Here is a 27,186-nt window from a genome sequence, read left to right as displayed (position 1 = left end):
GAATACTTTCCTGCGTTCTAGGGACATGTTGTGACACAGCGGCCCTCTGCCCTTGACTTCACACCACCTGCTCGGTTCAGAAACTGCCTAGCATCGCCGACTCCTAAATTCAAATCCTGGGCACAGACCCCCGCTGGCGAGCTTGGGTCACTTGTGCACTCCTCACCCAACCCCGGCTTCAGGGCCCAGGACCCAGGACTAGCAGAGGACTGCTGGCGGGGGGCGTAGGCCAGCCACTCTCAGGAAAGGCAGAAGGCTTTGCAGGAGGGGGACACAGCTCAGGCAAAAGCGCAGAGGCAGGGCAGCGGCGGCTTTGTGTGGAGGACACTGGGTGGCTGGGTTGGTGTCAGCCCAGCTGTGGCTGCTTGAGGGGTGGCTGCTGCAGCCACATCCCTGCGTCTGTGCCCAGTGGCCCAGACGTGGCCCAGAAAGGGAAGTCACAAGTCACTCAGCAACAGAACCAGAGCTCAAAGCTGTTTCCTCCTCCCAGCCCAGGCTTGAGTGTCTGAGGTGTAGGAGGAGGGAGAGGAGGGGAGAGGAGCAGGGAGGATGAAATCAAGAAATAACAGGCTTCATAGGAGCGATAATGACATTTTAACTTGAAAATTGCAAGGAGACAGGGCTGTGGAGGCGTATGCAAATTTCCATGCAGATGAGATGCAAATGATCCTGCCTGCTCTTGCCTGGTGCACCTGGATGTGGCTCGGTGACAAATCCTAACGGGCACCGCATGGCTGTGTGATTGATTATCAAGGCCAGCTGGGATGACAACTGCACTCCCCTCCTGGGAGCTGGGGGAGAGAAGAGACTGCTTCTAGAGCGCCCTCTGATGGGGCACCCTGAGGCATGGCCCTATCGAGTTGAGGAATGGCAAATTTGGGACACATCTATTACTTTTATCAATGCTGGCATCCGTGGCAGACATCATTAATCAATCACAGAATTATTCTCACTGAGCCAGCTGTGCGCTCTAGGCAGTCCCTACTAATTGATCAAAGTTGGCATTCATTCATTCATTCATTCATCCATTCATCTAACAAATTTTGTTGAGCTTTTTTTCCCTGTGCCAAGGATATATTGAACAAAGACTTTCAGTTTCTGCTCTCATGAAACACACAGTTTAGAAAGGGATATGTGCATTAACAAAATATTCCAGAATGGCAACTGGAATCTGTGCTGTGATGAAGTACCTGGTTTTATTATTTTTTTTTTTAAGAATTTGTTTATTTTTTCATGAGAAACAGAGAAAGAGACATAGGCAGCGGGAGAAGCAGGTTCCCTGTGGGGATCCCTATTCGGGACTCGATCCCAGGACCCCGGGATCACCACCTCAGGCAAAGGCAGATGCTCAATCCCTGAGCCACCCAGGTGCCCCCAAGTACCTGGTTTTAATACAAGGGGGGTTTAACTTGGCCACCAGGGCCAGGAAAGGGCCAGCCTGTTGCAGATACCTGAAGCATAAGAAAGGCTTAACTAACTGAAAAGGTAAGGGAAGAATGTTCCAGGCCCTGAGACAAGGAAGAGCTTGTAAGAAGACATTGTCCATGCTACACCTACATTCCCTATGGTTGCTTTTTGTTTCTTTGCATCCCTTTCACGACTTAAAAAAAAAAAAAAAAAAAAAAAAAAAGCTTTATTGAGTTATACAATTCACCCAAAGGGTACAATTCAAAAGTATTTTTGGAGTATTCACAGATCCATATAACCACCACAGCCAATTCTGGAATATTTCATGACCTCCAAAAGAAACCCTTTACACTTTAAGGATTCATACCCTTTTACCCCACACCCCCAGCTCTAAGCAACCATTAATTTGTTTTCTGTTTCTACAGATTTGCCTGTTCTGGACATTCCATGGAAGCAGAATCATATAATCTCTTATGACTGGCTTCTTTTACTTAACATGAAGTTTATAAGGTTCATCCATGTCATAGCATGCATCAGTATTTTTCCTTTAAAACATTTTTTTTACTGTGATACAATATAAATAACACAAAATTTTCCATTTTAACTATTTTTCAGTGTACAATTCAGTGGCATTAATTATACTTGCAATGTGCAATCATCACCACTATTTCCAAAATGTTTCCATCACCCCAAACAGAAACTCTGTACCAATTAAACAATAATTCTCTATTCTCTACACCTCCCAGACCCTGGGAACTTTTTTTTTTTTTTTTTTTAACTGGGTTCCAGGCCCAGCACAGAGCCCAGTGCAGGACTTGTACTCACCACCTTGAGATCAAGACCTGAGCTGTTATCAAAAGTCAGATGCTCAACCGACTGAGCCACCCAGGCATCCCAGGCCCTGGTAACTTCTAACTTACCTTATGTTTCTATGAATTTACTTATGCTAGATATTTCATATATCAGAATCATACAATATTGGTCCTTTTTGTCTGGCTTATTTCACTTAGCATATTGTTTTCAAGGATCATCCATTGTAGCAGGTGTCAGAATTTTATTCCTTTCTATGGATGAATAATTTTCCAATTTAGGTATATATCACATTTTCTTTATCCATTTATCTGTTGATGGACATTTTGGTTGTTTCCACCTCTTAGCTATTGTGAATGATGCTGCTGTGAGCATTGGCTTACAAGTTTGAGTCCCTGTTTTCAATTCTTTGGGATACACACCTAGGAGTAGAATTGCTGGGTCATTCTGTGTTGACCTTTTAGAGGTACCCTCAAACTTTTCCACAGTAGCTGCATCATTTTACATTTCCATCAGCAATTCAAGGGTTTCAATTTTGCTACACCCTTACCAACATTTGCTATTTTTCTGCTTTTTTGATTATAGCCATCCTAGTAAGTATGAGGTGGTATTTCACTGTTCTTGATTTGCATTTCCCTAATGATAATTATGTTGAACATCTTTTCACCGGCTTGCTGGCCACTTGTATATCTTTGGAGAAATGTCTGTTCAATTTCTTTAACCATTTTTAAATTGGATTATGTGTCTTTTTCTTGTTGACTTGTAGTTCTTTATATATAATAATTATTATTATTTTTAGAAAGAATATGTGCATGAGCCGGGGGGGGTGGGGTGGTGGGGGACAGAGGGAGAGGGAGAGAGACAATCTCAAGCAGTCTTCATGCCCAACATGAAGTACAATGCAGGGCTTGATGTCATGACCCTGAGATCATGGCCTGAGCCAAAACCAAGAGTTGGTTGTTTAACCAACTGAGCCACCTAGGTGCCCTTGTAGTTCTTTTGATATTTTAGGTATTAAACCCTTTATATATATATATGATTTGTGAATATTTTCTCCCATTCTGTAGGCTGTCTTTTTCACTTTCTTATTGTCCTATGATGCACAAAAGTTTTCAGTTTGATAAAGTCAAATTTATCAATTTTTGCTTTTGTTGCTTGTGCTTTTGTGTGTGTGTGTTTTTTTTTTTTTTAATTTTTATGATAGTCACAGAGAGAGAGAGAGAGAGAGGCAGAGACATAGGCAGAGGGAGAAGCAGGCTCCAAGCACCAGGAGCCCGATGTGGGATTCGATCCCAGGTCTCCAGGATCGCGCCCTGGGCCAAAGGCAGGTGCCAAACCACTGCGCCACCCAGGGATCCCTGCTTGTGCTTTTGGTGTCGTATCTAAGAATCCACTGCAAAAGCCAAGCTCGTGAAGATTTACTTCTAAGTTTTCTTCTAAGGGTTTTATAGTTTCAGCTCTTACATCTAGATTGTTGATCCATTTGAGTTAATTTTTATATGGTGTGAAGTAGAGGTCCAACTTGCTTCTTTGACATGTGGAAATCTAGCTGTCCCACCAGTTTGTTGGATGGACTTGGTACCCTTGTTGAAAATCAATAGGTTATAGCTATATGGATTTATTTCTGGACTCTCAATTTTATCCCGTTTGTCTGGATGTCTATCTTTATGACAATATCACACTATTTTGATTACTGTAGGCTTGTAGTAAGTTTTGAAACTGGGAACTGTGAGTCCATCATCTTTGTCCTTTTTTTCAAGTTGTTTTGGCTGTTTGGGGCCTCTCACAATTCTATGTGAATATGAGGATTGCGGGATGCCTGGGTGGCTCAGGAGTTGGGGGTCTGCCTTTGGCTCAGGGTGTGATACCTGAATACGGGATCGCGTCCCACATCGGGGTCCTTGCAGGGGACTTGTTTCTCCCTCTGCCTGTATCTCTGCCTCTCTCTGTGTGTTTCTCATGAATAAATAAATAAAATCTTAAAAAAAAAGAATATGAGGATTGACTTTTCCATTTCTTCCCCAAAAAATCTGTTGGAATTTTGATACAGTACATTGAATCTATAGATTGCTTTGGGTAGTACTGACGTTTTAACAATGTTAAGTCTTCCTATATATGTACCTGAGATGTCTTTCCCTGCTTTTAGGTCTTCTTTAATTTTTTTCCAACAATGTTTTAAAGTTCGCAGTGAAATTTAACCAAGTCTTTCACTCCTTGATTACATTTATTTTATTCTTTTAGATGCTATTGTAGATGGGATTGATTTTTTAAAAAGATTTATTCATTTATTTGAGAGAGAGTAGAGGTCCAGGGGCAGAGGGAAGAGGGAGGAGAGACTCATTGAGCAGATTCCTCACTTAGTGCAGAGTCTGATGCGGGGCTGAGTCCCAGGATCCCAAGATTATGAGCTGAGCCAAAATCAAGAGCCAGCTGCTTAACCGACTGAGCCACCCAGATGCCCTGTAAATGGAATTGGAAATGTAATGGAATCCTGCAACTATTAGCTCTAGTAGCTTGCTTATGGATTACTTGGGATGCTTTTTTTTTTTTAATTTTTATTTATGATAGTCACAGAGAGAGAGAGAGAGAGGCAGAGACATAGGCAGAGGGAGAAGCAGGCTCCATGCACCAGGAGCCCGATGTGGGATTTGATCCCCGGTCTCCAGATCATGCCCAGGGCCAAAGGCAGGCACTAAACCGCTGCGCCACCCAGGGATCCCCAACTTGGGATGTTCTATATACAGGTTATGTCATCTGTCAATACAGATTGTTTTACTTCCTTTCCAGTTTAGATGCCTTTTATTTATTTTTCTTATCTAATTGCTCTGGCTAGAACTTCAGTACAATGTTGAATAGCAGCGGTGAAAGCAGGCATCCTTGTCTTTTTCCTGATCTTAGGGGGAAAGCTAATGCCATTGAGTTTGATGTTAATTGTGGGGTTTTCATAAATGCTGTTGAGTGTGTTGAGTAAATTCCTCTCTGTGCCCAGTTTTATGATTATCTTTTATCATGAGAAGGTGTTGGATTTTGTCAAATGTCTTTTCTGCATCAAGATGGTCATGTGGATTTTTAACCTTTCATTCTATTAATGTGGTATATTACAGTGACCTATTTTCTTATGCTTAACTGCCCATGCATTCCTGGGATAAATCTCAATTGGTAGTATTGTATAATCTTTTTAATATGCTGTTATATTTGGTTTGCTAGTATTTTGTTGAGGATTTTTGTATGTATATTCATAAGATACATTGGTGTGTAATTTTATTTTCTTGGGATGTCTTTATCTGGCTCTGGTATTAGGATAATGTTGGTTTCATAGAATAAGTGAGGAAGTGACTTCATTCCTTTTTATGGCTGAATAATGTCCTATTGTTTGAATATACCACATTTTGTTTATCCATTCATTAGCTGATCAATATTTGGGTTTCTTCTACCTTTTGGTTATTATTAACTATGCTATAAACATTCATATACCAATTTTTAGGGGAACTTGATCCAGAGAGAGCTTGGAATGGCTGAGGAATTAAAAGGAAGTCAGTGTTACCAGAACTCAGAGAGAATATGGAAATTGGGGGATACAGTGAGGCGAGAGCAGTCGGCAGATGTCTGACCACACAGAGCTTTGTGTAACACAGTGAAGTGTGGGTCTTGATCCAGAGAGGCATGGGATGCCACTGGGTGGTGTTAAGCAGGACCTGGCTTTATTTGACATTTTGTAAAGGTCCCTCTAGGTCCTGTGTAGAAGACCATGGAAGGGGCCCAACTGGCTGCAGGAAGATGGAGGAGATACTATTACAGTTGTCCAAGGGGAGAGAGGATGGAAGCTGGGATGAGGATGGGTAGTGTGAAAGGAGAGAGAAATGGAAGTTTAGAGAGAGATCGGCAGGTGGATTTCAGGGCTATGGGGAAGCTCAAGGACAACTTGCAGATTTCTAGTCTGAGCACCTGGATAGATGATTGGTGAAGAGAGGGAGAGGCAGGATTGAGAAGGCAGAGAGGGAGTTCCACATGCAAGATGACACCAGTTTACCATCAGTTTCTGGCCCAATCCCCTCATTTCACAGATGGGGCAAGCGAGGCCTGAGGAGCACAATGATTAACTCAGGGTCCTCCATCATGGTCTGAACAGAAGGGGATGGGACTTCAGGAGTCCTGTTGCCCAGCCAGAGCACTTACTTTCCAGGAGGCCCACTGTCTCCAGCCTCAGAGAACTATTTTTTTAGCTGAGAGAGGGCAGGGTTTTGAGGCTGATGGATTTGTCCCAGGCTGGAGGCCAGTTCCAGCCCCCAGAGAACAGAATATCTCTGTTTCATGAGGGCAGCCCGTGCCCTGACTCTAACCAGCTGACCTGTCTGGGTCTGGTATGAGTAATTTGACATCAGGAGGGTGTGGGGCGCTCACGTCAGAGTGGCTGACAAATTAGAGGCTTATCTGCATTTCCGGATTTGGCATTGATCAGAACTGGGTCCAGATCCTGAGCTTTCCCCTCTTTGCCTTGTGACTCCTTTCTTTGCCATTTGACTTGGGCAAGACACCTTCCCCTCCCCAGTCTTCATTTGGTCTTCTCATCTGTAACATGGGGACATCTCAGAGTATGACTTTGGTTTCCTCAGCATTGTAGTGACCATCAGATGAGAAAACAGATGGACCAAAAGGTCTTTGTAAACTGTAAAGTGCCTAAATATCTATTTGGGCCCAGTCCTACCTTTGCCCCAAGCCACTACTCAGTGGATTCCTAAGGCTTTGCTCCCCGACAAGATAGCCCACCCCTCTGGAGAGGATAAAAGTCTGGCATGGAGCTCAGAGACCCAGAGATTTTATCACCCTGGCCTGGGAGACTTGATAAACCCATTGGACAGGTGGAGAAAACAGAGAGGCGCCCACTGGCTCAGAGTCCCAGGCTGTTATGCTTAGATTCAAAGGCAGGGCTCTCTGATTCTAAAGATGCAAAAAATCCTTTCCTGTTCAATGACCCAACTGGACAGGCAGGATAAACTGAGGGCCAGAGGGGAGGCAACAGGGTGTAAGTGCCACCTGAGGTCCTTCCCTTCTTCTACCACCCTTTGCCTACCAACCCCTCACATGTGAAAAGGGGGCACCCATCATGGTGAACTATACGTCGTCCTGTCACTGGTAGACGCGGGGTTCCTTGACAGCCCATCTTCTAAGCACAAAGGGACACTGCACCTCTGCCTCCTCCGAGCAGCCTCTTAGGGGCTGAGGCTTTGCTGACACAAAGCTCTGTTGTCACCAGTGGGACATCTCCTGGGCGAGGTCACATGCCATGCACCCACCCACCGTGGGCAGGTTAGGGCAGAAGGCAATTAATCAGAAAACTAAGAAATCCACATGATTCAAAGAGCAAAAAATTCTTTTGGAATCTTGGTGGCCTCTGGAGAAATTTCTTCCTTGATTTGCTGGATAATGAAAGCAGGGACTGGCTGGGCTGGTGCCAAAGTATGATAACAGATACAATCACTTAATAGTAAGTGATTCCAGGCACCTTTCTAAGGGCTTTCCACATATTAATTCATTTAATACTGACAGCAAGGCTCTGAGATCTGATTAGTCTTATTTTATGGGTAAGGCAACCAAGGCACAGAAAGGTGGCACAACTTGGCCAAGGACTCACAGCTTGTGAGTCAGGGAGCCTGGGCAGAAATCTGGCCTGTCCAACTCCAGAGCCACGTGATGGACCACTTTGCGACACTGGCTAGCGTGTTACAAGAGACCAGATGTGCAGTGCCCAGAGGACCAAGACCAGCTCAGCCAAGGCCCCTGGGGCACTCGGCAACAGCCCAGTCTCTGAGGAGACAAAGCCTGTGACCAATTCAGAAACAGCAATCAGCCCAGGCTTGTCCCAAGATAAGTCCAAGGTATCAGTGTGGTACCAAGTCCTGGCTCTGCCACTCACTGCATAACACTTGTCTGAGTCTTGGTATCCTCCCCAGTAAAATGGAGTGAAATTGGTATTGTATTGACTTCCTAGGATTGTCATGAAAGATCCAGTGAGCCCTGTAAAGCTTCTAAAGTGCTTAGCACCGAGCTAGGCGCTAAGAAAATGCAGAATAAATGTTAGCTATTATTATTATTATTATTTATTTATTTGTTTTTATATACTAGTATGCATCATTATATTTCATGTCTGCCTCCCCTCTCCCCCATGGGCTGCTCTTGCGGTTTGGCTCTTTTTAGAGTCAGTGGGATGCACAAGATGGCTTTGGGGAGCCCTCCCTTCCAAGGATTCGGGGATCATCCATCCGCCTCCTCAGCCCCTCTCCTCCCTTACAGTGTCTTGTATTCTCTCTCGGAAGTTAGCTTCTATCCTTGCACCCCAGGTGCCCTGGCTCCCTGCCCATGGTCCCCCACTGGTTGGATGCTGTTGCTATGGCAACAGCATTTTAAGAGCCTTCAGCCCCCCTCTGAGGCGACAGGCATGGATGGAGGTGGGCTTATCACCCGCCTCCTGCATCCCCAGGCCAGTCTGGACGAAGGCAGGAGAGTGTAATGCAAGAACGTGGGCTGGCCTGGGTTGGGGGGCCAGCTCAGACCCTAGCCTCAAGTGTGGCCCCACAGTACCCCACCTCGCCGTGTCGCAGGGGAAACACCCAAGTAGTTGATTACAACTGCAGTTCCCTGCCATGCCCTGGCTCCAAGGGTCTGATTTTAATTATCTGGGTGGGACCCCCTAGGAAGCTGCCTTTGATCAACTCTGCTCATGGTTCTGAGGCAGACAAGCCACAGACCACACCTGAAGAAATCTAGAGTCTTAGAAGATTCCTGAAGCCAACTTGGGCATTGAGGTTTGTGTTGCTTTCTCTGCTGAGCTGTTTCCCAAAAAACTTGCCTGGCCCTCCCAGGCACACTCCCATCCAGCTTCCTTCTCTTTCCAGAGTTGAGCTGAGTGCCCCACCCTCTGCCCGGAGCTAGGAAGATTCCAGGGCCAGGCTGCCAGGGGCCACCTTATTAATATATCCTAGGCAGGGACAGGGCCTCATACTTTCCCAGCATCATGACATTCAGGGGAGGCGCTAGCAGGGGTTACTCTGAGCCAAGTGAAAGGCTGGCTGTCTTCTAGATACCCTAGAAAGGACAGTTGGGGTGAGGTAGAGAGAGATAGGTAGGAGGCTACGTGACCAGGCTCACAGAAATCCCAGAAATGCTGAGGCCTAACAAAACCAGAGATAAGGGAACAAACCAGACTAACCTGCCCTGGGCATCAGCGGTAGGGTCTTTTTATGGCAGCCACACTGTGACCAACCAAGAATAACCATACCCCATGGAAGAAGTGAGCCATTAAAGATGTTATCACCAGTCCTTACTCAGACCAAGCCATCCCAAAAATGATAAGGCCACAGGCTCCCCAGTTAGTTCTAAATAAGACTGTCGGTGGAGGCTCGTGTTGGCAACACTATTGGGACCCCTCTCACTCCTGAGAGCTTTTTCTGTACCCTTGCTTCATAAAACTCTATCACTTTACTCATTCTCTTTTGTCCTCGAGACTCATTCTTGGACTCTGTGAGACAAGAAACTCGCGCTCCCGCTTTACTCTGAGATCGGAGGTGTCAAGGCCTTCCCACCTTGTCCTCCTGTTGGATGGGGATGTGGCTCCCTACTCTCACCCAAACCCAACCACCAGCAGAACCCCACCTATGACCCGGGGCACCAGAAGCTGTGCCTAAAGAGAGATGGGGACCCGGGGAGTGGGGGAGTGAAAGTCGAAGAGTCTGAGGAGATGTGTGGGGAGAGGAAGCTAGAACATCACCAGGGGAGAAGGTTCTCTCTGGAGTGCGTGGCGGGGGACAAGATCTCTTGGGGTTCCTGGACTGTGAGACTGATGGCCCTTGTGCGTGGGAGGCGCCAGCGAGAGAGCAGAGAGTGCATGCCCTGCCCTTACTTACTCCTTCAGGGTACACTGACTGGCTTCCAGCAGATGATTCTCTTTGCCCGAGGCCGGCCCAGAGAATAAACAGTCAGCATGCGGTGATTTACTTGACAACACGCCCTTTATTCCCTTCCCACACTCACCTCCTCCCTGTGGTTCCTGGAATCACTGCCAAATAAACAGGCACTGGAATCCTTGTCTCGGATCAGAAGCCACTCCCCGGAATCTCCCCACTCATGGCAACTATGCCCCCGCCCCGGGCTCCAAGGAGAAGCTAATACACCCCCGAACTCCAGATGGGTGTCAGGCTTGTCAAGACCTCTGGAAGGGTCTGTACCAACAGCTCCATCCACGATGGGACGCGGGGCTTACGGAGTCTCCCAGGCTCTACGGTGTCCTGCCTTGCCCTCAGTACTCTCTATTCCGATTGAGTCAGGTCTTCCTAGAGTTTTCTAGAGCTGGGAATGGGTTCGGGTTCTTACCCTCTCCTAGCATGGGCCAAACATATAGCGAGTGCTCAGGAGCCAGGTCCAGATAGGATCAGCCAGGGCTCCCCAGCTTCCTCTTGTCCCTGGGCCCCTTCCCAGCCACCACCCCCCACCCCAGAGCCTGGTGTGATTGGAGGGGGTCCTAGCTAGAGGGATGCAGGGGGACTCGTCTGGGGGGAGTCCTCCAGGGACGTCTGTGAGTCTGTCCCCTCTGAGGAGAAGCTGCCCCCCGTGGGATGGGGGGTCTGACTCTGCCTGGGGAGTCGCTGCCAGGAGAAGAGGGGGGCCAGGAAGCCCTCAGGGGCAGGAAACAGAAATGGCTCATGGGGGCCTTTGCCTTCATCAGCCTCTCGGGCCTGGCCAACGTCCTGCGGCAAAAGGCCTGCCTGCAAATTTCTGTTCTGCCCCTCTCTGGGGGCCCGAGGCCAACAGGAATTTGGCGAACGGTCCAGGCCTAGTGAATCCTGGAGGGGCAGGCCTGGCCTTCCCCTGGAAGTAACATCTCCATTCACACTCTGGCCCTTGGCAGCTGCCCTTCTGAGTCCCGGGTGTGCTGAGGGGGCAGTGGGCCCTTCTGGGCATGGACAGTGGGCTAGTGCCTTCTTCAGGAGAGTCTGGATCTCCTCGTGTCTCACCCGGGCCTCCTCCCACAGGTCCTGGCCCAGGCCCTCCTGGCTCAGAGAGGCCACCTGCAGCTCCATGGCCGTGAGCTTCTCTGCAGGGAACTCAGATGCCAGTCGCTGCAGGTAGCGGAGGAGGCGGCGCTGGTCTCCAGGGCTGGCCCTTTGGGTCTTGCCCAGCCTGAGCTGTCTCATCAGGTCCTGACAGTCCATGTGAAACCAGGTCATCTGGGGGCGAGAAGAGGGGGATGAGGAGTTCAGACTACGAGTGGGACTTTGGGGCTCCATGAGGAAAAGGATGCGCCTCTCCAAGCAGAGAGTAAGTATTCCTGGGCTGAATTCCTAAGAAATGCCCAATCAGTGACCTGGTCTCCTCCGTGTGCCATGAGGGTCTCTGCCATCAATGAAGGCAACGGTTTCCCTCTCTTCCCTGAGGTAAACACACCTGCGATCAGTAAAGGGCCCCTAGCACCCCTTGGATCCTCAGGCATGGTCTCACAGACCCAGAGGGCCAGCAAAGACTTAGCCCCTCGGGGGCTCAGTTATTCCTTCTCGAGAAGATGAGGTTGTACTAGATGATCATTCGGGTTCTTGGATTGTGGTAACAATTGTCTTCCCGCCTTATGAGTGACACGGAGAGAAGTGTCTAGTGGATGTTAATTGAGCACCGACTGTTTGCTGGGTTCTATGCATCTTGGGTAGGATCACACTGAACTGTACCAGTAGCCCATTTTACAGAGGAGGAAACCAAGGCTCAGAGACGTGAAATCTCTTGCCCCAGGTCATGCTGCAAGTCAGTGGAGAGCTGGGATTTGAACTCAGATGTGTCCAGCCTTAGACTCCGATGTGTCCAAGCACCTCCTTGCACGGGAGAGACTGGCCCAGGCAGGGTGGTGCGGCGCAGTCACCATCAAGACCGCCAGCCAACCCGGGCCCGGGCTCCCCTCACTCTGCCCCATTTTAGGATGTGGCCTGTCCCTACTTCACCCACAAAATGTCTGCAGGCTGCAAAGGAGCCAGCACATTCCCAGCAGCTCGTGAAAAACATAATCTTTCTCTCCATTAATTTAGGAGCCGACAGCGAGCTGTTAGCTGTGGGGATTGAGAACCGTTTTCTCCAAGGAAACCATCTTTCCGCGGATTAAGGGAACTTGTCTTTAGATAAATGGCTTCATATTGGCGGAAGCACACGGAGCTCACGGCTGGGGAAGGGCTCCATAAATCTCTGTTAGCGGCACAATTGTTTTATTATTATTTAGTGCCAAAGCTGTGGTCCACGCGCTCTCGGCCTGGGGCTGAGTGCAGCCCCAGGGCTGTCCTGTCTGTCGGTCGGTCTGGGACCCCATCTCCTAGGCTGAGCCGCACGGGGATGGGTAGCCCTCCGAGATCATCTTGCCCAAGCCTGGATCGTGTGGATTAAGAGGAGCAGGGGCCTGCTGCCAGGTCAGTGAGATGGCCGGGGTGGGATTCCAGGGTTGAGGCCACCTCCTGTCTGACTTCCAGGCCTGGCACGGGTGGCCAGGGGTAGGGGGGGATCTATCCTCCCGCTTGCCCCCCCCCCCCCAGTCTTCCTTCCTCTGCCTCACTCCTCGCTCTTCCTGTAGCTACTTGGCCTCTGTGGGGGCCGACCCTGCACCTGGCACCAGGGATGCATGAGGACACAGTCCGGGGCTCACCTCCCCAGTCACAACAGGCAAGCAGGGGAGGAAGCCACAGGATAATTGCAGATGGTGAGGAGCACCGTGAAGTGAAAAAAACAGGGTGACTGCAGGGATGGGGGGCCAGGCGGTCGGGAAGGGCGGCGGCCAGGAGGGGACCTGCGAGCTGAGCCTGCAGAAAGCAAGGCAGCAGCCGGTCTTGAGGCAGATGGTTCCCCACGGAGGGAGCCGCAAGTGCAAAGGCGCAGAGCTGCAGCGAGATGGCTTTATGGGGCTGAAATCGGCTAAAATTAGTAAGCAAGGGAGAGAAGCTGCCAGATGCCCTTAACCCATGAGGCATTCCACGCTCCTACTGCTGCTAATGATGATCATATTGGTGTCGATAATAATAACACCAAATTTGAGTAAAGCCCCAGGGGGTGAGGGTTTACTTACATTTCGTTTCATTCTCTCACTACCCAGCAAGGCTGGCACCAGAGCCAAGGGTTCTGGGTTTGAATCTCAGCTCTGCCACTTTCCAACTGTTTGACCCTGGAGAGTTATTTGACCTTTCTGTGTTTCCTGGTGCATAAAATGGGCATAATAATAGCACCTGCCTCAGAGAGTTGGTGTGACAATGAAATGACCTGTGAAATGACTGACAGGGCCCACCACATAATAACTCCAAAAGCATTGGTTATGATTACTATGACGATCGCTATTACTGATGAGGAGCTGAGGCCCAGAGCAGAGAAGACCGTCGCTGAGGTCACACAGCCTGTGCAGGCAGGAGCTGCCCCCCTGGCTCTAAGCCCCAGATTCTGGCACCGCCTGGCTCTCTGCTGTCAGCTGGGAGTGGGGGTCCCTTCACTGCCACTGTCATATCCCTTGCCGGCTGCCCTGCAGAGACAGAGTGGCCTGTTCTTGCAGTGCCCCAGGCGGGCCTTGACCAGAGTCCCTCCTGCTGCCCTCTGAAGCATCCGGTGTTCATTGTCTGCTGTGTGCTAGACCAGCCTGACAGCTGGGAGGCTGGGGTCAGGCCCTTGCCACACTCTGTCCTCAGGGGCAAGTGCGAGGGGGCAAGTCTGAGGACCCTGGGCCTGGGCCAGAGCTGTGGGTTCTTGTCCCATCTGGGGTGCAGCTCTCTGGGGCTGTGCCTTGTCCTCCTAAGCCTCAGTTCCCCATCAGAAAAATGAGAGATGTGGCTAAATGGCTAAATGGTGGGGAGGGTCTTAAGTCAAATCCTGCTTGGCCACCAGTCCTCTGGGGAACCATGAGTGAGGCACTCTCCTCTTTAGGTACCCTTTCCTCGTAAAGATATGTGAGATTAGGGGTGCCTAGATGGCTCAGTCAGCAGAGTGTGTGACCTGATCTCGGGGTTGTGAGTTTGAACCTCACATTGGGCATAGAGCCTACTTTAAAAAAAATAAATGGAAAAAAAAATGATGAGATCAAAACAAGCACGTGTCTGGCACGGAGTCCACAGTCACTAATGTGGGCTACTCTGATAATGATCGTACCATCATCATCACCATCATCATCACACCCAGTTGAACAGAGGAATCTGTTACCACCGGCCTTCTCACCGTTGGAGAAGAACACAGAGCATCACGAATGCATCTGTGTTTGGATTCCAGCTCTCTTCTGCAGCCTTGGGCAAGTGGTCTTAGGCAAGTCCCTTCCTTCCCCTCTCAGGGCCTCAGTCTGCTCATCTGTAAAATGGGACTGCTCAGCCTGGCGACACTGGATTGCCGAGGGATGATGGATGCCAAGCAATGGAGTTCCCCTTGCCTCCTACCCCAGCACTGCCCCACTCCCATCCACCAGAGGAGCCCTACCTTCTCCTCCCCGTTCCTGGCCAAACTCTGGGCTCCCAGCAAGGGCCGAGGCCTCTGCTCTGAGGGTGCTCAGAAAAACCCCTGGGCCCACCCTGCGCCGACTGTCCATCCCCTTTCCCCAGCTCCTGCTGTCTGTGCCGGACAAGGTGGGGCATGGGAAAGAGCACTAGAATGGTGTCATGGGCTTGCTGTGTGACGCTGGCTGAGTGACAACCCTTCTTTGATCCTGTTTCCCCAGCCAAAGGAGTAGGATAAGGTCAACATTCTTAAGGCGGGTCTGGCCACCAGAAGTTGTCAGCTGGGAGCTGACAGGTAGCAGAGAGCTACTTGTGGAGACAAAGTCCACAGCTTTGATTGGATTCTCGGAAATACCTGGCCTCCTTTCCGCTAATCCCAACGTTTAAGAAGCAGATGATTTCTGAGTGTCCTTTGAGAGCTGGGAAGCCGCCTGGGTTAGTGGGACAAGCTGGGGTCAGAGATCAGCCAGGACTGATTTAGGGGAGCAACCTATCCTCTCACACGTTGCTTCTCTTCTAGAAAACGCTAGGTAATGCTCTCCTGCCACCCCACAGGACTACAGAATGAATCACACTAAGAACCCAGGGCCGCGTGCGGGTTCCCAGGCTCCCTCCCGGCTGGGGTGGGCAGGAGTGGTCTGGGCAGGGGAGCCACGAGGCTCACCTTCCTGCAGAAGTGGTACAGGTGCAGCAGCGTCTCCAGGTCTGTGCGCTGCCGCTCGGCCGCCATGTAGAAGTGGGTCAGCTTCGCCTGGAAGGCCCGCCGGGTGGAGGCCAAGGCCGCCAGTTCCGGACACTCCGCTCCTCCAGCCTCTCTGGTGCCTTCGGCCGCAGCTCCCAGCTGAGCCGCCTGCTTGGACAGCTCCAGGCCACGGCGGTACTGGGCCTGGGCGGGGACAGGGGGCGTCCACTCAGCTCCCATCTTGGCTGAGGCCTCCTCCAGAGGTCAGGAACCTCTGCTGCCCCGCCGCTGAACTGCGGGTCTGTAAGTTGGGGGCCAGGCCTCTGCCTCAGCAGCTCACTTGCCTAGCTCGGACTCTGTTTAGTGTCACCTCCTTCTGGAAGACTTCCCTGACCCCGGGCCTGGGTTAGGGGCTCCTGTTGTGTGTCCCTTTCTGTTTCCCTGTTTGTCTGCCCCCAGAGCTCCCTGAGGACTGAGAAGGGGCTGAGTCACCGTGTCCTAGGGTCCACTACATCAAGGGTACAAATTCCTTGCCCACGACCTCTAAGGCCGACCCCAGAATCTGTATTTTATGAAATCTGCCAGGGATCTGGAGATAGGTCTTTTTTGGATGTGGTGGTCCAGGAAGGATTCTTTTTTTTTTTTTTTTTCCAGGAAGGATTCTTGGAGGAGACAGCATCTAAGCTTGAACCCTCTGTGATCTAAGCTGGTCTTCTCTGTGTCTCTGGAAGTTTCTTCATACTCTCCTACCTCCACACCTTTCCCCACAGGGCCCCCCTCCTCCACTGCCTTCTCCATTTGCTCTGGTCCTGTGTCCCAGTCTTAGGAACGCACCGCAGCCTGAAGGAAGAAGTCCTCAAACTCGGCGTGGGCCTTCTCTATAGTCTCCAAGCTTGTGTCTTTGGGGGTCAGCACTTGCAGGCACCGGCTCCCCTCCTGCTCCATCCAGCTGCTGACCTAGGGTAGGGGAGGGAGGTTTGGACATGGAGGGCGGGTGCCTGGGGGGACGTCCCTTAGCCAGTTCCCCAACTTCCTTGGCGGTGGGGATCTTCTTGTCCTCAGTTATTCAGTGGCTGGGCCTATGCCCATTGGCCTAGACTGAGGCCTTCCCAGTTCTGGGGAGGAGGGACAGTTTGGGGAGGGTGGGTGTATTGTCACGATTTTCAAATACCTGAAGGGGAGATGACTCCCTGAGTGGGACCCCAGTACTACTGTGGTACCCTGGCCAATACCATGCACAAAGTAAGCCTTCTGGGCATGCTTGTCCGAATGAAGTCACGGGGTGGCGAATTTCAGCTTGCGATAACCACTTGGTGCCACCATTCATAAGAGGCAGCTTTGAGAGTAATGAGCTCCCCATCTCCAGGGGTATGCATACAGTGCCAGAGGAAAAGCTGCCTTCTGTAGAGTCGGGTGCACCAGTGCTGTGAAGTAAGGTGCAATGAACTCACTATGTGAGCTGGGCAAGTCACTTCCTCCTTCTGGGCTTCAGTTTACTCAGTGGCATAATGGGGTAGACATGAGGATTCAGCAAGGGATGGAGGGGATACAATGGCTCTTGAACCCATGAGCAGAAGTTCCCTTCTTATTCTGGGACTATGTATTCCCTTGTTTTATCCTCCAAAAGCCTGGTGTGGCAGGCACTACTATTATTCCCCGTTGAATGGATGGGGAAACCGAGGCAGAGAACAGTTAAATAACCTGCCTAGGGTCAGAGTCAGTGCTGGAGCCAGGATCAGAGCCCACACCGGCTCTGTGATAAAGGGATGCACTAGTTCTAGGCGCCAGCAGTCAGAGTAGTGATGCCAGGTGTGGGCTCCAGGATCGCCAGGTGTGTGACCACAGGCAGGTGATGTAATGTCTCCCAGCCTCAGTGTCCTCATTGATGAGTGGGAGAAATCCTGGCATCTTCCCACATCACCGGTAAGTGATAAGGTTGGAAAATCATGGCAGACACAAAGGCTCCGGCCCAGGGCTTGGCAGGGTAAGTATGGCTTTTGGGGTTAGGTCTTCACTGGTTGGGCACTCATGCAGCGCCGTCATGTGCCATGTCACGGGACACCAGCCTTGGGTCCTTACACCAGAGGGAGTGCCTGGCTGGGGCAGGGCCCGGGGCCTGGGGCAGGGGCTTCCCTGTGGAGAGGCCAGCCTCCCCTTTCACCTGGTGGATGGCAGCTTCCAGGCGGCCCAGTCGGATGCGGAGCTCCAGCCTCCCCAGGAGGTGGTTAGATGCAGTGACCAGGACATGCAGCTGCTCATCCACGAGACCGTACAAGGTGACAGCTTCAGCCAGATGGCTCCTGGGAGGTGGAAGAGAGGGAAAGGGGGCCCAAAATCTTCCTCCCCACCAGTACTCCTGCCCAGCACAGGCCTGCCCCCTGCAACCCCTACCAATTCTCTGGTTCCAGCCTGGGTATTCCAGCTGCTGCCTTGCTGTGTGACCTTGGGCAGGTCCCTATACCTCTCTGGACCTCGGACCTGGCCTTCCACGGGACTGAGAAGACCAGAGCACACAGCAGGAAGCCAAATGACCCTCCCCTTCCCTGGGAGGGTATGAAGTGACCTGGACAGATCCAGGTTCAAATCTTAACACCTACCCTAAGCCAACTGAATCAGACTTTGAGTACGGCCTGGACATCAGTGCTTTCTAAAGCTTCTTAGATGGTTCCAGGTGGGCGGTAGGGGCTGAGAACCAGCCCTCACACATTCAGACCTCTTACCACAGGGCCCACCACACAGTGTTTGTTAGCACTTATCATTTCTATTGTAATGGTGGTGACTGGCCGGAACACCCCCTTCCAGCCTCGCTTCCATTTTACAGATGGGGGACTGAGGTCCAGAGAGAACTGACTGGTGTGTGGCATTCCGAATTGAAACCTGGTCTGCGGCTTTTTTGCACATAGTTTTTTAAAAGTCGGCAAAGCCAGTAAGACGTAAGTGAAGAGGCACAGACGGGATTGGGGCATGGTAACACTCCAGGGAAGGAGGGACCTCAGGGCTCTTCCCGACACCCCTCAAATCCCACCCCACCCCTCCTCTGCCCTCCGAGGTCTTACTCCAGAAGGAGATGGAAGGAAAGCCTGCTACCCATGCTCTGGGCCTCCTCATCTGCCTGCAGCTGCCCACAGATCACTGCCCTTCCCGGGAGGAAGGTGAGGCCCAGGGCCGGGATGGAAAATGCTCTGTGCCTGGGGGCACAGAGGGCCGCAGGGGTGGGCGGGCAGAGCTGCAGGGACCCGGCGGCTCATGTGGGAGCACAGCGCCCCCTGGCGGAGCTGCTGGTGGCCAACGGTCTGCAGAGGCCTGGGGGGGCCGGAGGAGCCGGACGGCCAGCCAGGGAGGCCCGGTCAGGTCACTCGGGGAAGGACAGTGCCAGCCCCGCCAGGCCCTGGGCCAGGCAGGGGGACGCGCCCAGCGCCAGCACCCACGTCAGCGTGAATCTGTCTGCAGCTGCAGCTCGGGGTGGCGTGTTCAAGAGTCTGGGCCAGGCTGCGTGGGTTGAAGTCCTGACCCCACCACACCCCCGCTGTGTGATCCTGGGAAAGTCACTCAGCCTCTCTCTGGGCCTCAGGCTCCTCCACAGTGAAATGAGGATAATGCTAGACTCCACCTAGTGGGAGTGAAACAAGTTAATATTCGCAAAGCCCTCAGCATGAGGCTGCGCTCGGACTAAGTGCTATTTAGGTGTTGGTTACACAAAATTATTCTCGGGTGCTTGGGTAAACTTTGTTTTGTTGTTTGTTCTAATGGAGATAAAATATCGCCAATTACTGGCTGATTTAATTACCGACTTGCACCCCCACCCCTATATTTAAGAAAACTGGTACTGGCCAAGAATATATATGTGTTTGTTTTGTGACACAGCATGGGGTTGTCTCGGGCAGGCTGAAGAGCCCACCAGGGAAGGCAGGGTCTGCAGGGGTTGCTGCTCAGATGTCCTGGCTGTCAGGGCATTTCTCAGAGCCCTGGTCACCCATCGGCCAAATGAGGACTATATGGCCCTCACAAGGTTCTTTTGAGGGATAAACAGATGGACCCTTGAAGGGACTCAGCCCAGTGTCTTAGAAAGTCAGAAAAAGTGCTTGAGGGTGGCCTGGAATGAGCAGGGGCCGTCCTCTGATACCTACCTCGGGCTGAAGACGGCCAGGGCTGAAGGAGGGGGAGCAGAGAAGGGACGGGGATCTTACCAAAGCCTCTGCACAGGAGACGGGCCCTGCAAATGCCCATCTTAGGCGTCCTTAGCGCCCTCCTGGTGTGTCCCAGCTCCAAGCCCTCAGGCCAGGGAACGAAGGTGGGGGAGGATAAGCCTGGGTGTTGGTACCTGACGTCGGGGTTGAAGTCCAGCCGACCAGCTTCCTGCCGCAGCCTGGCCAGAGTGGCTCCCCCTTCCCGCTGGAGGCCCAGCAGGCCTGGGTCCCTCAGCACGGCCTCCATCAGCTCCTTGGACTTGCTCAGACACCTGGAGGCCTCCTGTCAGTGTAGGGAGGTGACCTGAGGCTCAGTCCCCACTCTCACTCTACACCCAGATCAGGCCTGACTGCCCCAGTAGTGGCATTCAAGGTCCTGCAGAAATCTGTCCTTTCTATCTGTAAAACGTCTCCTTGAGCCACTCTTCCTCTTGTCGCCATGGCAACCTCACTGGTCCAAGCGCCATCATCTCTCTGGGACACTCATCTCAGCCTCTTCACTGGTCTCCCTGCTGCTCTCTGGCTCCCCACCCCCTGCAGTCTGCTCCCCACACGGCAGCTGGACGGATCTCAAGGTGCCAAGGTGTTCATCCCACTGCGTAAAAGTGGGCTTCCCTGCCAGCTAAGAGTCAAATCCCAGCCCAGCTCCTTGATACAGCCTCCACCGGATTAGAAGATCCTCCAGCTGTCCTCTTCTTCGCCTAACCCACTCCCACCACTCAGCTCTACGTTGGCCTCCGTGCTACTCTCAAACATACCAGAACAATTCCATCTCAACACTTAGCACAGATTTGCCCTCCTATTCCATGGCTAGCTCCTTCTCATGCTCAGGTGGCAACTTAAATACCATCTCTTTAGGGAGGCCTTCCCTCTTTCCTTATTGTTCTTGATCTTTCATGACATTGGGCTCAATTTATAACTACATACCCATTTTTCATTTACTTTTTTAATGACTGCCTCTGCCACTGTACCACTAACCACTCCAAGGGCAGGGATGAGTCGGCTTGCCCAGGCTGGGTCTCCAGGGCCTGACACATAGTAAGTGTCCAATAAACATTAGTCCAGTGAATGGATGAAAAATGGGATGATGATGCCCACTGTGCCAGTCCCCTTCACTGAGCCCTTGCTCCATGGAATCTGGGCTGTAGCGGGGCTTCCCCACCCCATGTGCCTGGCTCACCTGCACCCCTCCAGGGGGGTGACTCTTCTCAAACTGCTTGATGGAAGCCTTTAGCAAGGAGGAGGCCTGGCGGAGGTCAGCTAGGAAAGGGTCCAACTTCTGCAGGATGGGAGGCCAGAGTGGGGGTGTTAGCCTGGACCAGTGAGGACGGTGCCTGGCCCCCTCCAGGAGGACACAGGGTGGGTGTCGGACAGTGGTTCTCAAACTTTAGCTGCATCAGAATCACCTGGAGGGCTGGTTAAACTCCAGACTGCTGAGCTCCACTCCTGAGTTCCTGATTTAATTTTGGGGGGTGGGGTCTGAGAGCATGCATCTCTAACAAGTTCCCAGGTGGTGCTGATGCTGCTGGTCCAGAGACCACACTCTGAGAACCGCTGGTGCTGGGAATGAGAGAGGGAGAGAAAAGAAGACCCAAGGAATCCCCTTGGGGAAGAGGAAGGAGCAGGTGTGGGAGGGTGGAGCTAGGAGACATCCTCTGTTGGGTCCCACTCCAACCCAACTCCACCATTGACTGGCTGTGAGACCTTGAGCAAGTTGCCTAGCCTCTCTGTGCCTCTGTTTCCTCCTCTGTAAAATGGGATGGCAGTAGTTCCTACCTTACAGGCTTGTGTGAGGATGAAATGGGTTCATGTGTGTGAGGCACTAAGCGTATTAGCCATCATCATCATTAGTTTTATATTCTATGGGTTAGATTCTGTTTCAAGGGATGGTTTTAAGGTAAAAATACAGCTCAAAGGCCACTGGATTCATCAGAGGGGAACGGGGGATGAACAGGAAGGCAGATTGCTCAATATATACCCTTTAGTAGCATTTGAATTTTTAATGTACCGCCTGTTCAAAAACAGGCACATGTTCAACAAGAGAGTGCCTGGGCCCCAAACAAATAAATCAACCACCGCATCAGACCGTTAGTGTAGACCAGTGATTCTCACTTGGGGGTGATTTCATCCCCCAGGGGACATTAGGCAAAGTCTGGAGATGATTTTGGTTGTCCTACTTTGTGAGGCACTCCTGTCAGAGTGCATGTAGTGGCCGGAGACGGTGCTAATCATGCTACAATGCACAAGATAGCAACTCCCTACCCCCCTCTAAAAAAGAGAATTACCAGTCCCAAACATGGACAGTGCTAAGGGTGAGCAGCCCTGCTCTAGGGAAAGTCCAGGGTGGCATTTATGAGCACTGGTTTCTGTGCGATTTGAGCCTGGAATCTTCTGTGTGCTGTTGTGCTAGGGCCCCTCCCTGTCCTCTGTGTCCTCATGTGTTAAACTGGGCATGAAATGCCCCCTCCGGGGTCGTGCCGAGGAGAAGCTGAGATCACTCAGGGAAGGAGCCCAGCCCTGGCCCTGGCGGTTTCCTGATCCCCTCCCTCTCTCGGGAGGAAACGAGTCTGCCTCCCCGACCAGCCCCTGTGTTCTCTGAGCTGTGTGGGTCCACAGAACAAATGTCTGTCCATTTATTTTCGGTTAACATCAACACAGCTCTTTGCATGCGCCAGCCACTCTTCTAAGCTCTTCACCCACGTTAACCCAATTAATCCTCACCACGGCCCCCTCGGGAAGTGCTATCGTTACCCCTTCTGTTTTGTACACAAGGTAAAGGGCTCAGAGAAGATAGATAACTTACCCAAGGTCACACAGCAGAGCTGGGATTGGAACCCAGGCTGTCTGGGCCCGGAGCCCAAGCCCTTCATAACTGTACTCTGCACCCTCATCACAAATGTTTGTTGAATGTCTGTTGTCGAACATGACAGGGTCACTGGATTCCTGAGGCAGGACAGTGAAGGGAGGAAGAGGAGGAGGCAGGGTGTGGGGGGGTGGAGGCTGTGAAGCAGGCACCTGGAAAAACTGCACCCATTCGCCGTGGCAGTAGGGGAAGGGGCCCTCCAGGGCTGGGGGCAGCTGGCTGGGGTCCACGTGGTGGCCGAGAGCCTTCAGGGAGGTCACCGCCTCTACCTGCAGATGAAAGAAGCTGGTCAGGGGGACCAGGGGACTTGGGTGTGGGGACATGTTTGAGAAGGGTCTGCAAGATCCCCGCCCCAACACCACTCCACCCACCACAGGTAGGGCTGGCCTTGGCTTTCTGGGCCAAGGATCTTCTGTGATAAATCAAAATTCAGAATGAGACCCTGGCTAAGGAATGGCAAGTAACAGTGGTCATACTGCCCCTCTCTTAGCCTGTGCCCAAGGCAGACATCACTAATCAATCACAGCACGGGCTCCCTCTAAGCCAGGCTCTTGCCCAGCACAGCTCTCCCAGCAATCGCACAAGCTCATTGAAGCTGACCCTTCTCATGTAACTTCTCTGTAGTCTTTGAACTGTCCTCTGATGACCCACCAAGGTGCTGTGCTTTCTTGGGGTGGATGAAAAAGGTCACCAAATCTTGACAGTATCTTCTAAGACATAGAGGAGGGATGAGGCAGCTGCCTCTCCTGAGCGGGGAAGTTGGAAGCTTATGCCAGGCCCGGCTCCAGAGACCTAAGCTTGGGATTGGGTGGATTCTATTTTTTTTTTTTTTTTTTGGACTCTTCTCTTCTCCTTGGTACTCAAAGTGTGGTCCAGGGACCAGCAGCAGCAGCACCACCTAGGAGCTTCCTAGAGATGCAGAATCCTGGGCCCCATCCAGAACTACTTCATCAGAACCTGCACATTGACAAGGTCCCCAAGGGATTCACTGGCACATAAAAGCACCTCGCTGCTGGCTCACGACGTGCCTCTTTACCAGCGAGGAGGAGGGAGGAGGAAGGAGGCCTTTAAAATCATTTCCTGAAGCAGGGCAGAGGGCAGGGTGCCCACGCTCAGGATTGTAATACATGGCACTAATTAAAGAAAACAGCAGGGCTTTTTCCTACAAAGCCCCAAATCATCTCAGTATCTGAGCTGGAGATACTGAAACACGAGGGAGGGGAATGCAGGAAGACAGAGGCCATAGTATGCCTCTAGCTTGCCATGTGGCCGTGGGCCTGTTTCCCCTTCTGAAAAGAGGGAGGGAGCGGTCAGGGGGTTGAAGGGTTTTTTATTATTTTTTTATTTTTTATTATTTTATTTTTTTTGAAGGGTTTTTTAAAAAAGATTTTGTTATTTTTATTATTTATTATTTATGAGCACGAGCAGAGGGAGAAGGAGAAGTAGACTCCCCACCGAGCAGGGAGCCTGACATGGGGCTTGATCCTGGGACCCTGGGACCATGACCTGAACTGAAGGCAGATGCCCAACCACCCAAGCCACCCAGGTGCCCCGAGATGAAATAGATTTCATGCCACCGCAACTACAGTCATGTGGCAGTATCCCCACAGGGGGTGCTGGGATTGCCAGAGAGAGTGAACTGTATGATTTGGGAACACCTGCCACAGAGGGCCGGCCACGGGGTTGTAGCATCCCACCTTGAACTTGCTGACCTCTACTAGGTTGTTTCATGGTGACCCCTAGCAGGTGAATCTGCACCCCCACTCAGCTCAGCCTCTCCCTCACCTGGATGCCAGGTAACGTCTCCAGCTGGAGAGCAGCCTCCTTCTCCCCCAGGTAGAGCACAGCACGGATGGAGGCTGGGGCCAGAGCCTGCCAGAGAGAACCATTTCAGAGGGGCTCTGCCTAGACCTTCACCAAGCCCCCCTGCTAAGATTCGGGCAAACAGAGAAGAAGTGGGGCACGGCTGGAACATGTATGTGTCATGTTTGGAGGGTGAGTCATTGGGAGTCAATAGAGCAGCAGGTCCAAGCCATGTTACAAACTTCCTGTCCCCTCTGGGCCTCAGTTTCCCCATCTATAAAGTGAGGAGGAGGAGAAGAGATTGGACCATTAGGTAAGCATACGCCAACCTTCCACTTCCTCGGCTCCCTAAACCAGCTACTTAGGAACCTCTGCTTTCCTCTGGCATTCTGGGCTCACGAGGCTCATGGCACCCAAGTCTAAGCCGATCAGTGTGTTGCATTCCTCTGGCCACAGAGATTGGCTGGTGGATGGACACCTGAGCTTAGGAGACAGAAGGAAACTTGCTGGGACCTCTGGGAAGGCAATCTCTCACTCTTTCTTACTGGACTTAAATGAAAGACCATGAGAAATGACAGCTGTGGGGAACCTGGCTGAGAATAGCAACCTCCTAGGAGAACCCAGCCAGGCGTGGAGAGACAGGAACCAGGTCTCAGTGACAATATTCAAGCCCCTGCATCCAGCCGTACTTGCAGTTGGATTTAATTTCCGATTGTCAAGTCAATGAACCAATGGACGCCCTCCATCTTCAGGCCTGTCTGCGCTGGGATTTCTGTACCTATAACTAAGAGCACCTGCCTGGGGCTCCTGGGCCCAGCTCTGAGCCCCCTGGGCTCCATGAATGTCACAAGTCCCCTGGAGCTCCCAAGACTTGCTAGGCTGAGGCTGTCCGCCTCCTACTCACCTGGGTGGACTGCAGGGCACTGACCAGACCAGGGTGTGGGGGCTGTTTCCTGGCATCGATCACAACCGCCAGCCCCTTGGTTTTATCTTCAGGCCTGTGGGTGGTAGACAGAGTTGGCAGTCTTGCTGGATGGGCTGGGCTTTCTAGAGGGAAGGACCTAGTGGAAGGGGAGGGAAACTGGCTTCCAGAAGCCTTGATTTATCGGTGAGCTCTTCATCCTACAAGACCAACTGCCAATGCCCACCCCACTCCAGGAAGCCCTCCATGATCCCCCTGCAGGTGGAGTCCATCGCTTTTCTCTTTGGTGTCCCCACAGGACCTCACACAGCCCTCTGTCACATCATATAAGCCACTGTCCCAGCCGTGGTAGGTGAGCCGCCCAGCATTCAACCCATCCCTTCCATGTGGCCAGAAGCCTCATTTTGTTCAAGAATCCAAAGCCCTCCAAGCAACAGCACCCCCCCCCCCACCGGGGGGCTGGTTTATGATTGGTTGAGGTCATCGCTGATGAGCTAATTCCTCTGGCCAATGATTGCTTTAAGTAGGGGTCATATGACATATGACCTCTGTCCAATGAGAAGTGAGGGGACCTCTTGGAAAGACAGACTCTCCTTTAGGAGATTCTTCCTAAGAGCTGGAAAGTGGAGACCAAGAGAGAGAAATTTCCGTATTAGTTGAGACCTCTTGAATGGACTTTGTTACTAGCAGCCGGAACACCCTCACTGGTTCACGCTGTACTTTTCAGTAATTACCTTAGGATTTCCCAAATGGGCCTAATTGTCTGGACTTGTTAAAATAATCGACTCCTCATCCCCAGCCCCGCCCCACCCCCCCAGACATCTGGCAGCAGGTGCAGGGTGAGGGAGGGGGGTCTGTCTGGTTCCAAGTGCCCTTGGCCATCCTGATGATCAGGCAAGTTGGGAAAATACCTGCCCACCCCCCACCCCCCACCCCAGGCCTCAGATAAAAGCAGAGGTGGCCAGTGTGGATGGAGGTGGAGTTGCGACGCTGCCATAGTATCTGGTCACCTGGGCATGTTGTTTCATCTTGTTGAGAGTCGATTTCCCCATCTGTAAATGGGGGCAATAATAGTGCTGGCCCCGTGGGGCTGTGGTGAGGACTGATGAGTTCATTAGTGGAAGGCACTCAGTACCTGCACAGAGTAAGAGGAATATAAATGTCTGCTACTGTCGCTGCCCGAGAAGGGGAAACTGAGGCACAGAGCAGTGACATGGCAGACAGTGAGGAGAGGCCCTTGGAAGGGAGGCCATACCTCTGACGTCATGACCTGCACCTCGCCTGCCTCTAGCCGATCAAGCTGGGAACACGGTTGGCTTCCACACCTGCCTTGCTATCAGCCTGGAGGCCCCTGGAGGGCAGAGCCTGATGTGAGGAGCATCTGAGGAGCATGTGAGGAGGGGCTGAGTCTCTAGCATGCCCAGTGTGAAGCTGGGTCTAGTACTCCGCAGTTTACAGTGGTCATCAGAGTCCATTTGCTCATCTCTTTTTCTCAAGTGAGACTCAGAGAAGGGAGGTTACCGCCTCCAGGTCACACAACAAGTTGGTGGGATTCCAGGACTCCACCATGCTGGCCAACATCTCAGCACAGGAAAAGAGGTCCCATCTCCCCCAGAAAAGCCATACTACCTTGGAGAAGAGGAAGAAAAATCTCAATGGCCAGCAGATGGCAGTGATGGCCTCCATGGGGTAGAGCAGGTGGGGAAGGTTCCAAAGGGTTCCATCAGTCCCTCCACACCCTACCCCTAGCCACACAGCCTCTAGGTTGGGTTGGGGTATATACCCACAGTCCTGAGCAAACACCACGTCTGAGACCCTCCCAGCTGGGGGCCAGACCTCTGAGGAAGGGATGGTGCCTTTCCCCAGCCAGTCCAACATGAAGTCACTCAGGTGGAGGAGTGGAGGTGTTACAAATCAGCCTGGATCACCCATTACTCACACACTAATTCTTTCACTCTCTTATTCATTCATTCATTCATTCATTCATTCATTCATTCACTCATTCGTCCTCATTTGCTCAACAAATA

At 51.7% G+C, this 27,186-nt stretch overlaps 1 protein-coding gene across 1 annotated transcript in view; it reads right to left on the bottom strand.

Annotated features, from left to right (window-relative positions):
* Nucleotides 1-10,204: 10,204 nt before the first annotated feature.
* The window catches only part of KIAA1755 (KIAA1755 ortholog), a 39,743-nt gene continuing 22,761 nt past the window's right edge, over nt 10,205-27,186 (bottom strand). Inside the window, exons 6-14 of the mRNA XM_026009685.2 lie at nt 25,142-25,235; nt 24,220-24,306; nt 22,587-22,703; nt 20,752-20,850; nt 19,706-19,854; nt 17,546-17,684; nt 16,219-16,341; nt 15,367-15,588; nt 10,205-11,438 (exon numbers count right to left, since the gene is read on the bottom strand). Coding sequence (XP_025865470.2) covers nt 10,737-11,438; nt 15,367-15,588; nt 16,219-16,341; nt 17,546-17,684; nt 19,706-19,854; nt 20,752-20,850; nt 22,587-22,703; nt 24,220-24,306; nt 25,142-25,235 — 1,732 coding nt within the window. The 3' untranslated portion in view covers nt 10,205-10,736. The remainder of the gene's footprint in view (nt 11,439-15,366; nt 15,589-16,218; nt 16,342-17,545; nt 17,685-19,705; nt 19,855-20,751; nt 20,851-22,586; nt 22,704-24,219; nt 24,307-25,141; nt 25,236-27,186) is intronic.

Source organism: Vulpes vulpes, chromosome 14, assembly GCF_048418805.1.
Source record: "Vulpes vulpes isolate BD-2025 chromosome 14, VulVul3, whole genome shotgun sequence".
Classification (NCBI taxonomy): domain Eukaryota; kingdom Metazoa; phylum Chordata; class Mammalia; order Carnivora; family Canidae; genus Vulpes; species Vulpes vulpes.
This window is presented reverse-complemented; position numbering and strand designations above follow the sequence as displayed.